This window comes from Solanum tuberosum, unplaced genomic scaffold, assembly GCF_000226075.1.
Source record: "Solanum tuberosum cultivar DM 1-3 516 R44 unplaced genomic scaffold, SolTub_3.0 scf00040, whole genome shotgun sequence".
Lineage (NCBI taxonomy): Eukaryota > Viridiplantae > Streptophyta > Magnoliopsida > Solanales > Solanaceae > Solanum > Solanum tuberosum.
In genome coordinates, this window is record NW_006238964.1 from 424,956 (window position 1) to 436,963 (window position 12,008).

Below are 12,008 nucleotides of genomic sequence, written 5' to 3' on the forward strand. Positions count from 1 at the left end.
TGTAATAAAATAATAATAATATTGTTCACCTACCAAGTGGAGTACTTGTTTTTAAAGCATAAATAAAATAAAATAATAGTATTTGGAATTGGTTGAATACATGACATATATACACCAGCTCCTAGTCTGCTGTATTTCTCAATGCGCGTTTCGGTGATTTGCTGGGACCAACCATATATACATTTTCTCCAAAAAAAAATAAAATGGGTCAAGTTTGCAAATTTCTGAATATAATATTACTAGTTTCACAGCACGTGCGTTGTACGTGTATATGTATATATAATATACGATGTTATAAAATAAAATTAATATTACTAAATTAATAAATTTTTAGTAAATAATTATAGTTTAAAGAACATAGGACAAGTGCTTTTAAATGATTAATACAAATTGTCATAGAGTTACTTGTATTTTTTAGATCAAAATGACCAGATATCATTGAAACATTTCAAAATACATTCAAAATTTAAATATGGGGAGAAAGTGACATTTCTTTAGTAGTATTATTTTTTACTTTACTAAATTTTGTAAGCAAATTTAACCAATAAAAATTTAAAAAAATACCAATAGTCTTTCCTCTTGAGGTTATGAACATAAATTATGGACACCAATTTAAGTATATTTTTTCTCTTAAATATTTATACTTGAAATTTAGTATGTGCCTGACACTAATAAGGATTACCATAAATATTTCAATATTTTATCTTTATACACAATCTTATTTTTACTTGTTGTCTAATGAAAGTATCTAGTATCTTATAGAAGTTGTATCGTGATATAAAATATTAAAAATTTTAAATAATAAAAATTAATAGATGAATAAAATTTAAAGGATTGTTTATAAAATCTTTAATTTGATTTAAGATTATTTTATGATCAATCACTATTTTCTTATCTATTTTATATAGCTAGCAAGGAGTGTATCTTGTGACATACCATTTTCTAACACAAAATAATAGAAAATTCATACTTAAAAATTTTCATACTCAATATAAATATTTTAAAAAAAATATATGGAACGATACATAGCCAATGAAGAAGGAAGACAAAAATATATGATCATGCTATATTCACTATAGTGTTCCATTTGATTAAAATATCTTGCCACCACCACTTTACTTTCTCCGTTCATTTTTACTTACATATCTATTAAAAAAATATTATTATCATATTATAAGTAAAAGTGAAAATCTATTTTTGAAATAGTGAAATTAATATCAAAACTAATGATTCAATAGACTACATTGATGCCCATTGTTTTAGCAAAATTATCATGAAAGAAACTCCTTCATTAGAGGGTAAAAAAATAATTAAAAGAAACAAAGAACCAATATCTTACCCAAATCATGTGACTACTTTCTTATTTGTTTATTATTATTGTCTTTCCTACAACTTTTCGTCACTGTTAACTCATGAAAATCGTAAGAAAAAATACGAGTGTGAATTTATGAATGATTTGCTACAATTTGTTCACCAACTCAGTCTTATGTGGTACCTCGAATTTTGTTGAACTTTGAACTTAATCAACTGTTGCAAATAACCCTGAGATTATTTAAGAAGAAGAAAAAGTAGAAAACTTTAAAAAAATCGTAGTTTAAAAGTGAGAGGAAGCCCCTCAATTTATAGCTAACAAATAGTAGTATGAATATGTGTTAATTGTGCCTTATCAGAAAAGTTACAACCTTTCGAAAAAGTCACTGCTTATCGGAAAAGTCACAACCTTTTGCAAAAGTTACAACTCATCGGAAAAGGCACAACCCTTTGGAAAAGTCACAACCCTTTGAAAAAATCACAACTCTTCAGAAAAGTCACAACTCATCGAAAATGTCAAAACCCGTCAAAGTAGTCACAACCATTTGGAAAAGTCACAACTCTTTAATATGAAAGGGTATCTACTCTTAATATAATACAAATAATTAAATTAATAAATAAAATAAATTAATTATTTTTAATTAGGAGTATTATAGCAATTTAACATTCAATTTAGGAGTTCATGTTTTAAGGTAGTATATATAGATATAGATACTATGAATAAAATTACTAAGTTTTGTTTATTTTCCATTACAAAGCTAATATGCAAATAGTGGACCTAAGCAAGACGAACGTACATGACTTAGTCTTAAGGTTAATCAATACAATACAATAGTATACTTTTAATAATTTTGTTTTATGACAATTCCAAATGTTTAAGAACAAATTTATAAGAACAGTGGCTTATGCTTTAATCAAATTATATAATGACACGTAAAATAAGATAAAGAGACACCAAATGTTACGAAAATTGATTTGATTGTAATTACTATGATTAAGTGAACAGAGAAGACAAATTCGAATTAGTTATCAATTGATGTGCTTTAAGTAAGATACAATAGTTAAATGGTCCCTTGTTAGTTAACTGATTACAGAGCAAATATCAAATCACACAACAAATTAAATGATTTGCGGAAAAAACGTGGTCTTAATTAAGCTAATGGTAGGACTGAAAATGTTAATTTGAAAAGTTCATGTTCCAACTAGAGAATAGCGTGTGTCATATGTGTAATGTGTTTTACATTTAAACTCTTCTACTATTTTCATTAATTATGAATTATGATGGCGACTTCAAAGCTGACTTGTAGATCTAGATAACTCAAAGTTGCTTGCTCATAGATTAAACTCCATTTAATACGTCGACATGCAATTATTCAATAACATTTACCTTTTGGCCAGAAAATTTAAAATAACATATTTCACACTATGGAAAAAAGATCAATTTATTTTAAAATAAAAATAATATAATAGACTTTTTAAATTTCTGGTCATTTAGCATTACCCTTTTAATTAATATTTTCCTTCATATATTGTTTGGCGTTTCATTTAAAAAAATATTTAATTTTCACTCCCTATTCCATTTTATTGGTCATGTTTACTAAAAATTAATTATACCAAAATATTTGTTTTAGAAAAATGAGAGAGAATTGATATATATATATATATATATATATATATATAATTATTGCTATAATAAATATATAGAGAGATTAATGTGGTGAAAATAAGAAGTAGTAATAGATTAAAATTATAAAAGAATATATTGAATTATTTAGTCATATTAATTATTCTTTTATTAAATATATATTAAAAGCGTGCAAAATGAAAAGTGGAGGAGAACAAAGCAGTGGCTTGAACACATAACCTCAAGGAACTGTTGTAACCTCTTAACCACTAGAATAAATATTTTACTAGCGCCAAGGGGTGTCAATACTTTTATACCAAAATTTGACATCTATATACAATATAATTTTCCGCAAAGGGTCTGCCCCTAGAACAAAGGAGTAGCCTCAAGGCTAGCTCAAACCTAAAGTATTTGTTTAACATAGCTTTTATTTTTCTTTAAATGTTTCACATATTAATTAACATTACACTAATTGAAAGAGTAAGAGTGAATTTGAAAAAAAAAAACACAAAGTAATAAATACATCCTATTTCTATAAGATGTCAAATATTTCAAAATAATTTAATTTATCGAAATGACTAATAATTGGTATAGAAAATAGTATTAAATTTAGATCACCAAAAATAGAACATTGAACTTGAAAAGAAAAAAAATGGAAACGTTAGGGGTGAAGCACAATAGGGGTTGGTAATTGGTACACATATATGAGTAATTTCAAGATTTTGGTTGCAAAAAAAAGAGACCATTTCTTCAAAGATCAAGTCTACCTAAGTTTGATGTGAAAGTGTGCTCCTTTTACTGCACAAATGGCCACATTTCATGGGGGGGTCTGAAAAACAAACAAACAACAACAAAAAATGCCCCACCTCATGTTGTCTAAACTTGAAACTTACTTGAGAAAAACTTGCAATATATCCAACCCTTCCAAAAACATATGTGTATGTATATATATGTTAAATTCAACAAGATTATTACTTATTAGTGAAAAGAAACTTTGGTGCTTAGCAAGACAGACAGTGATTTGTTTGTTGGAAAACAAGCACATCAATGACATCAAACTGTTTTTATATTGATAAAATAGCCACTTCACCAAACTAGACTACATTTTTCAACGTTGAATGAATCACTAATTATCCAAATCAACGCGTAAATATAGGAAGGAATGTTTCTCTTCTCTTTTCTTCATTGATAGAAAACATATATTATAATTTATTTTCTCCAATTCTCATTCTACTTTCATCTTTATACTATTTCAATTACTACGTTGGTTCACTTATCTTCTACTCCACATCAAATATTAATACTCATTTGAATTTTCCTTCTTTATTTTCACCTATAGGACGACGTATCGGAAATTCTTTCGGAAAAGGAATATATATCATATCGTAAAAAAGAAAGGATAGTTTCCCTGTTTGTTTTATCAAGTATGGAATATTGTGTTTTCATGTGAAAAAAGATGATTAAGCTAATCCATATTCAATCTTTTTTTACCAATAAATTGAATGTATTAATTCTCTAACTTAACGAAAACTAAACATATATAAGTTCAATACTACGTAATTTCTATATACATTATGCCAAATATATATATATATATATATATATATATATAATTATTGCTATAATAAATATATAGAGAGATTAATGTGGTGAAAATAAGAAGTAGTAATAGATTAAAATTATAAAAGAATATATTGAATTATTTAGTCATATTAATTATTCTTTTATTAAATATATATTAAAAGCGTGCAAAATGAAAAGTGGAGGAGAACAAAGCAGTGGCTTGAACACATAACCTCAAGGAACTGTTGTAACCTCTTAACCACTAGAATAAATATTTTACTAGCGCCAAGGGGTGTCAATACTTTTATACCAAAATTTGACATCTATATACAATATAATTTTCCGCAAAGGGTCTGCCCCTAGAACAAAGGAGTAGCCTCAAGGCTAGCTCAAACCTAAAGTATTTGTTTAACATAGCTTTTATTTTTCTTTAAATGTTTCACATATTAATTAACATTACACTAATTGAAAGAGTAAGAGTGAATTTGAAAAAAAAAAACACAAAGTAATAAATACATCCTATTTCTATAAGATGTCAAATATTTCAAAATAATTTAATTTATCGAAATGACTAATAATTGGTATAGAAAATAGTATTAAATTTAGATCACCAAAAATAGAACATTGAACTTGAAAAGAAAAAAAATGGAAACGTTAGGGGTGAAGCACAATAGGGGTTGGTAATTGGTACACATATATGAGTAATTTCAAGATTTTGGTTGCAAAAAAAAGAGACCATTTCTTCAAAGATCAAGTCTACCTAAGTTTGATGTGAAAGTGTGCTCCTTTTACTGCACAAATGGCCACATTTCATGGGGGGGTCTGAAAAACAAACAAACAACAACAAAAAATGCCCCACCTCATGTTGTCTAAACTTGAAACTTACTTGAGAAAAACTTGCAATATATCCAACCCTTCCAAAAACATATGTGTATGTATATATATGTTAAATTCAACAAGATTATTACTTATTAGTGAAAAGAAACTTTGGTGCTTAGCAAGACAGACAGTGATTTGTTTGTTGGAAAACAAGCACATCAATGACATCAAACTGTTTTTATATTGATAAAATAGCCACTTCACCAAACTAGACTACATTTTTCAACGTTGAATGAATCACTAATTATCCAAATCAACGCGTAAATATAGGAAGGAATGTTTCTCTTCTCTTTTCTTCATTGATAGAAAACATATATTATAATTTATTTTCTCCAATTCTCATTCTACTTTCATCTTTATACTATTTCAATTACTACGTTGGTTCACTTATCTTCTACTCCACATCAAATATTAATACTCATTTGAATTTTCCTTCTTTATTTTCACCTATAGGACGACGTATCGGAAATTCTTTCGGAAAAGGAATATATATCATATCGTAAAAAAGAAAGGATAGTTTCCCTGTTTGTTTTATCAAGTATGGAATATTGTGTTTTCATGTGAAAAAAGATGATTAAGCTAATCCATATTCAATCTTTTTTTACCAATAAATTGAATGTATTAATTCTCTAACTTAACGAAAACTAAACATATATAAGTTCAATACTACGTAATTTCTATATACATTATGCCAAGTACCTCGATGAATGTGTTTTGCTGTTGTAATGGGTTATATTTAGTTGTTTTATTGTTATTGTAAATAAGTTTTAGTTATTCTAATGAGATAAACAAAAAGGGATTTGATTCTTTATTATTATAATCTAAAATATTAGTGACGTTAGTCCGTTACTATTAAAATGTATAAGTTTAACTTCTTTTTTTGAGAAACAAAACAAAACAATATTATACCATTGATGAGATTGATCGAGTGAACATACGTTATAAAAATGGGGTGAACGTCTAAGTGTTAATTTCAAATTCTGAATATGAAAAATCTTTAGTAAAATTATTTTAATATATTTTATGTGATTAAATTTCTACTTAAAAACAAAAAAAAAGAAGAGAAAAAAGAAGGTGAATGTCCAGTTGGTGAAGGTGAAAAGAGATACAGACAAATGCGTCACTTTTAACGGATTGCTCGTGACTAGCTCTATCTGTCCATAAATTTCTACTACTCCTAATATACATTTAACGCCGTTAAAGTAGTAACCCCGTAAAATATTTAATACAAAGTTAAAAGATGCCCACTTTATGAACCAATCATTTCTGTTTCTTAAAAGGAAATCCTTCAATAAATGCCAACCATACAAGACATAAAATTACTCTCAAATGCAAAGAATCAAATTTAACTCTAACACACCTAAATTGATGAAAAATCAAATAAATTACCTTAACATTATTTCAATTTAGATAAGAAAAATATCTAATTAGAATAATAAGTACAACAGCTTGATTTTTGAAAAAACTCTAAGTACTACTTTTTCTATCTGGGAAAAAATTAAATTATGGAGTAGTGTTTGGTTATCTGCTTTTGTAAAATATGTGCAATCTAAGGTCTGTAGCTGTATACAGAAAATAAATTCCAATTATATTACTATTATAATAAAATGAAGGATTATACTCTCTTTGTCTTTGGATTCTTGTAGCAGATCGTGCCTGCCAGCTTTTCCCTTATACCCAACCACCTCAACTTTTTTACATTTTTTCTTTTTTTATTTATAAAAATACACTTCCCAATATTAATCAAAATAAAAATAGGAAAGTTCTGACAAAGCCTTTCTTCTGTTCCCGAGCTGAAGCTTGGGGTTTTGTGTTTTGTGGTGCCCGGCACTGGTGGTGAAAGAAAACTCCGACGGCTGTGACTGAGGTGGAAGAGGAGAAAACGACGCCGTGAAGATGAGGTTGCTGCTGCTGCTGCCGATACTCATCGGCATTTTTCTGTATTGTGCTAATTATGCCATTGCCGACACAGATCCAAATGACGGTCAGCTATTGCTTTTAATCATTCTCATTTATTGTTCCTATCTGTTTGTCTGTATGCTTACTGATCATTAATGGAGGTTGATTGATTTGGAAAGTCAATGAGTAATCTACCTGACAATGAACTCGGCAACCGTCGCAAATTTGTTTGATATTTTCCTTACCATATATATGTAAAAATGCGACAAGTTCCTTTCTGATCAGGGCATGAATCATATAGAGGGAGCTCTCTTGGATTCTTATATATTATGTATGTATTGGCCATGTCGGTGGACTTTTAGTACTGTTGAATCTTTGCATTATTACTTCCATTCATTCTGAGAACTGACATATTGAAACTTCGTCGGACATATTTGACTGAGTTACCATTTTCAGCCAAGTTGCTCCAGAAGATTTTGGCTTTTCTTCTTTCTGCTGCTTGGAAGCGGGACAGGGTAGTGGAGGTGGGCCGCCAAAACAAGTGAGGTTAAAAATGATCAAGGGCATTATAACCTAAAAGACTCTTCTCCCAGTGATAATACACATATAGGTTCATGGCTTGATCAACGCACTTGTTGCGTTTCACCATGTTTATTGATGTCTTGTAGATATACCACTCGTTAACAGTTTGATTACTCTTCAAGCTATTATTAATGAAAAGAAACTTTTTGTTTGAACAGTATAAGAATATGTTGACCTGTAAGTATGCCTAGCTGATTTTTTTGGTGGCGCTTTGATTTTCAGCATCTGCTCTGAGAGTTCTGTATAGCAGCCTAAATTCACCTGGACAGCTAACAAAATGGAATGCCAATGGTGGTGATCCTTGTGGAGAGTCCTGGACAGGTATTACTTGCTCGGGCAATAGAGTTACTGAAATGTGAGTTCCTCTCTTCCTTACTGTTGTAAGTAATTATTGTTGATGTTTTCCTTCTTTATCTTCTTCATCATGTTTCAATTCTTGGAATTGTTGACTTGGTGATTTCTGATGCTTTCTTCCCTTTTCATTTTCCTCCAGCAAGATATCAGGTCTTGGACTCTCTGGTTCACTGGGCTACCAATTAGCAAGTCTTACATCGGTGACTAATTTGTAAGATAAATGGCCTTCAATAATGTCCTCATAAATGTTTCTTCGATCTATATCTATATCAAATTCTTACACACTTCTAATTTTGCAGTGACATAAGTAATAACAATTTGGGAAACCAGTTACCTTATCAGCTTCCTCCAAATGTGCAAAGATTGTATGTCTCGTAGTTAGTATATTTTCATCATTCCAGATGCTATTTTTCCACCTATCTTTCTTAAACCTTGCCTTGCAATGCAGAAACCTTGCTGCTAATGGTTTTAATGGTGCCCTTCCATATTCCGTTTCGCAGATGACTTCCCTCCGATACTTGTATGTAAAATCTTTGAATTTGACTGCAATTTGCTTTCCAGCAATAAGCTTTTGGTTTAAGGTTGAGCTTTTCAATGACTTTAATATTTTTATCTGGCTGTAGAAATGTCAGTCATAATCAAATTCAAGGACAAGTGACTGTCGCGTTCGACTCTCTGTCTTCTCTCAATACATTGTAAGCCGTATCTTCTCTCATGCCATTGCTTGTGTGTTTTAATATTACAAAGTTGTGGTCATAACTCATATATGAGGTGTTGTAGGTAAAACATGTCATTCTTACTTCATTAGTATAAACTTTTCTTCTCCCATCCGAGTTGTTGACTTGTTGCTTTGGTAAAGAAAGTCAATATCATGAAAGACAGTATCTGATCCTTGTTGTAATCTGTAAACTTATGTGGTTGTCCCAGTTAAGTCAACTAAGAAGCTGTATACATTTCGAGATATTCTTAAGTCAAGTCTTAAAAACCTCTAAATGACTAGTTATCATTCTCTGTCTCATAGTTTTTGATTGATTGATCTGTATGCTTCAGGGATTTCTCATTCAATGCTATGACGGGTGATCTTCCTCAAAGCTTCAAGGCACTGACTAGTATGAATAAAATGTGAGCTAATAAATTTTCTGCTTCGTCCTTGTAGACAATTGGTTGAGTCCTTCAGTGGTGAAGTTTACATGTTGAAGTATGCAGGTATTTGCAGAACAACCAGTTTACAGGAACTATTGATATCTTAGCCAATCTTCCTCTTGATGATTTGTGAGTTTTCAGTCTATGCTTCTTTTTAGATGTTATCCCTGATGTTTTATCTTATTTATATAGACTCGATTGAAAGCATGGTTGAAAGTCATGTGTATTCCTTTATGCTTTAGGAATGTTGAGAACAACCGTTTTACTGGCTGGGTTCCTGATCACTTGAAAGGGATCACGAAGTAAGTATATCATGTTAGCGTAATAAATTTTGAAACTTATGTCAGAAGTATTTTGAATTTATTCAGGGTTTGTGACATTTCTGTTACAGATCAAATGGTAACTCATGGAACTCAGGATCTGCACCCCCTCCTCCACCTGGCACACCCCCTGCAAGCAGGCCGCACCACAAATCTGGAGGCAATAATAGCCCTACTGATGGTGCAAGCAGTGGTGATGGTGGTGGTAAATCGGGGATAAGGGGTGGAGCCATTGCAGGCATAGTGATATCTGTTCTAGTTGTTGGGGCAATTGTAGCATTCTTTGTTATCAAGAAGAGATTGAAGCGGTCATCGACGGACATTGAGAGACATGATAATCAGCCATTTGCTCCTCTTGCTCCCCCCCAGGAAGTACATGGTACTTCTTTTCATAATTTCTTGGTTTTATCAGTTAAGATGCCTTTTAGACCCTTTCATGGCCTCTGTGATTGTTATTTAACTGTGGAACATATCAATCAACCACACTATCATCAACCTCATTCCTGTATCCTGCTTAAAAAGGTGTAAAATAGACCTGCTGCATAAAATGGAAATTTTATGAAAGTGAATTTGGAGAATCAATCTTAACCTTTGTGCTTTATCACTGCCTGTGGTGTATAGCTAATAGTGGATCAACACAGCTACTGTCTTCGCTATAAAAGAAAAACACCAAAGTAAAAACAAACTTTATATCGAAATGTAAAACCGCTAAGGCTGATAGGTCCTATCTTCCATGGAAGCAAAACTTCTTGCTTACTGAAAAGTTCCAAGAACTTGATTGTAGAAATCTGAACTGATGTTTAGACTCTGTATTGCCTGTTGAAGCTGATAGTGGGATAAAGCGAACTTCAGCTTTTTTGATAATGAAGAAAACTTCAGCTTTTTGATCTCTTTCAATGGATCTGGTTCTATGCTTGTTATAAGTTAGCTCCCCTTGATGGTTTTCCTTCCTATAAAACTACTATTCATAAATCTTATTGACCTTTATAGAACAACTATTGCTTCAAAATGCAACTCTCAGCTAAGTGAAAGTTTCTCCCATTCTAAACCATTTGTGCTCACCACCAAATTCACCTCTTTGCAAATTCTAATTCTTTGCTTTTCTCAACTCCATCACTCGTGGTGCATAGTTATGCCTTTTAAGCCTCATCTCACTTCCGTATCTCATTAATCCGAACCTGAGTATGCATTTGCCTGTTTGTAACACTAACAGTCTTGTGCTTCTTCTCTGTCTGGATTTTCTGTTCATTCATTGTCCTTGTTTTTTACTGCAGAATTGAAAACTAATGAAGCTTCCTCTGCGCCAATAGTGAAAGTATTTGAAGCTCCTGCAGTAGTAAATCTAAGACCTCCACCTATTGAACGCCACAAGTCATTTGACGAAGTTGACATAGCAGCAAAACCAATTGTCCCACCCAAGAAAGTTAATACAGCTAAAATAGATGCAAGACAATATTCAATCGCAGACCTACAGATGGCGACTGATAGCTTCAATGTTGATAACCTTATTGGCGAGGGATCATTTGGGCGTGTTTATAGGGCTCAGTTTGATGATGGAAAGGTATGATTTCTCTCTTATGACTAACTGACTATCTATGTGAAGAAAATGGCTCTCTCTAATTGGATAAAAAATTCATATCATGAATTTTTTATGTGCTGCGAATGAATGTTTAAGCAAGATAGTTGAAATGACAGATAAATGTTCAATATGAAAAAGTACCTATCTAAAGAAAATGAAAGAAAGAAGTTTGATCATTAAAAATTAGTTGAAAAATTATGTTTGTTCAAAACTCAGTTCGGAGCTACTATCATCTTGTCCTGTGTAACTGAACCATCCTCGTAAGTTCCTTTCTAATTTTTGAAATGCCATAGGTTCTTGCAGTCAAGAAAATCAACTCTTCTGCACTCCAGAATCCTGAAGATTTTCTCGATATTGTTTCTGAGATATCACGGTTGCACCATCCAAATGTTACTGAGCTGGTTGGATATTGTTCAGAGCACGGGCAGCATCTGCTGGTTTATGAATTCCACAAAAATGGTTCTCTGCATGATTTCCTGCATCTGTTAGATGAGGAAAGCAAGCCTCTAACATGGAATAGCCGAGTTAAGATTGCACTAGGCACAGCAAGAGCACTAGAGTGAGTTTCCATGATCTACAAAGATATTTGATGCCATTTTATAATGTTCACGGAGCTCATAACAAGGTTTTATATTTTCCTTGTACCATTGGTTGAAATACTAGCTCTGTCATATATTTTCTGGTATGTGTAGTCAAACAATAATGAAGTTTCTTTTCCTGGGGGGGGGGGGGGGGGAAAAAAAGAGTTTTGGAA

General features: G+C 31.4%; 1 protein-coding gene across 2 annotated transcripts in view; it reads left to right on the forward strand.

Annotated features, from left to right (window-relative positions):
* Positions 1-7,108: 7,108 nt before the first annotated feature.
* Positions 7,109-12,008, forward strand: part of LOC102585217 (protein STRUBBELIG-RECEPTOR FAMILY 6) — a 7,326-nt gene continuing 2,426 nt past the window's right edge. For both annotated transcript variants that reach the window (XM_006342823.2, XM_015306725.1), the window contains exons 1-12: positions 7,109-7,361; positions 8,081-8,213; positions 8,352-8,423; positions 8,512-8,577; positions 8,661-8,732; positions 8,836-8,907; positions 9,263-9,334; positions 9,419-9,484; positions 9,598-9,657; positions 9,747-10,054; positions 10,950-11,236; positions 11,548-11,813. In XM_006342823.2, the coding sequence (XP_006342885.1) occupies positions 7,274-7,361; positions 8,081-8,213; positions 8,352-8,423; positions 8,512-8,577; positions 8,661-8,732; positions 8,836-8,907; positions 9,263-9,334; positions 9,419-9,484; positions 9,598-9,657; positions 9,747-10,054; positions 10,950-11,236; positions 11,548-11,813 (1,562 nt within the window). In that variant the 5' untranslated portion in view covers positions 7,109-7,273. The remainder of the gene's footprint in view (positions 7,362-8,080; positions 8,214-8,351; positions 8,424-8,511; positions 8,578-8,660; positions 8,733-8,835; positions 8,908-9,262; positions 9,335-9,418; positions 9,485-9,597; positions 9,658-9,746; positions 10,055-10,949; positions 11,237-11,547; positions 11,814-12,008) is intronic.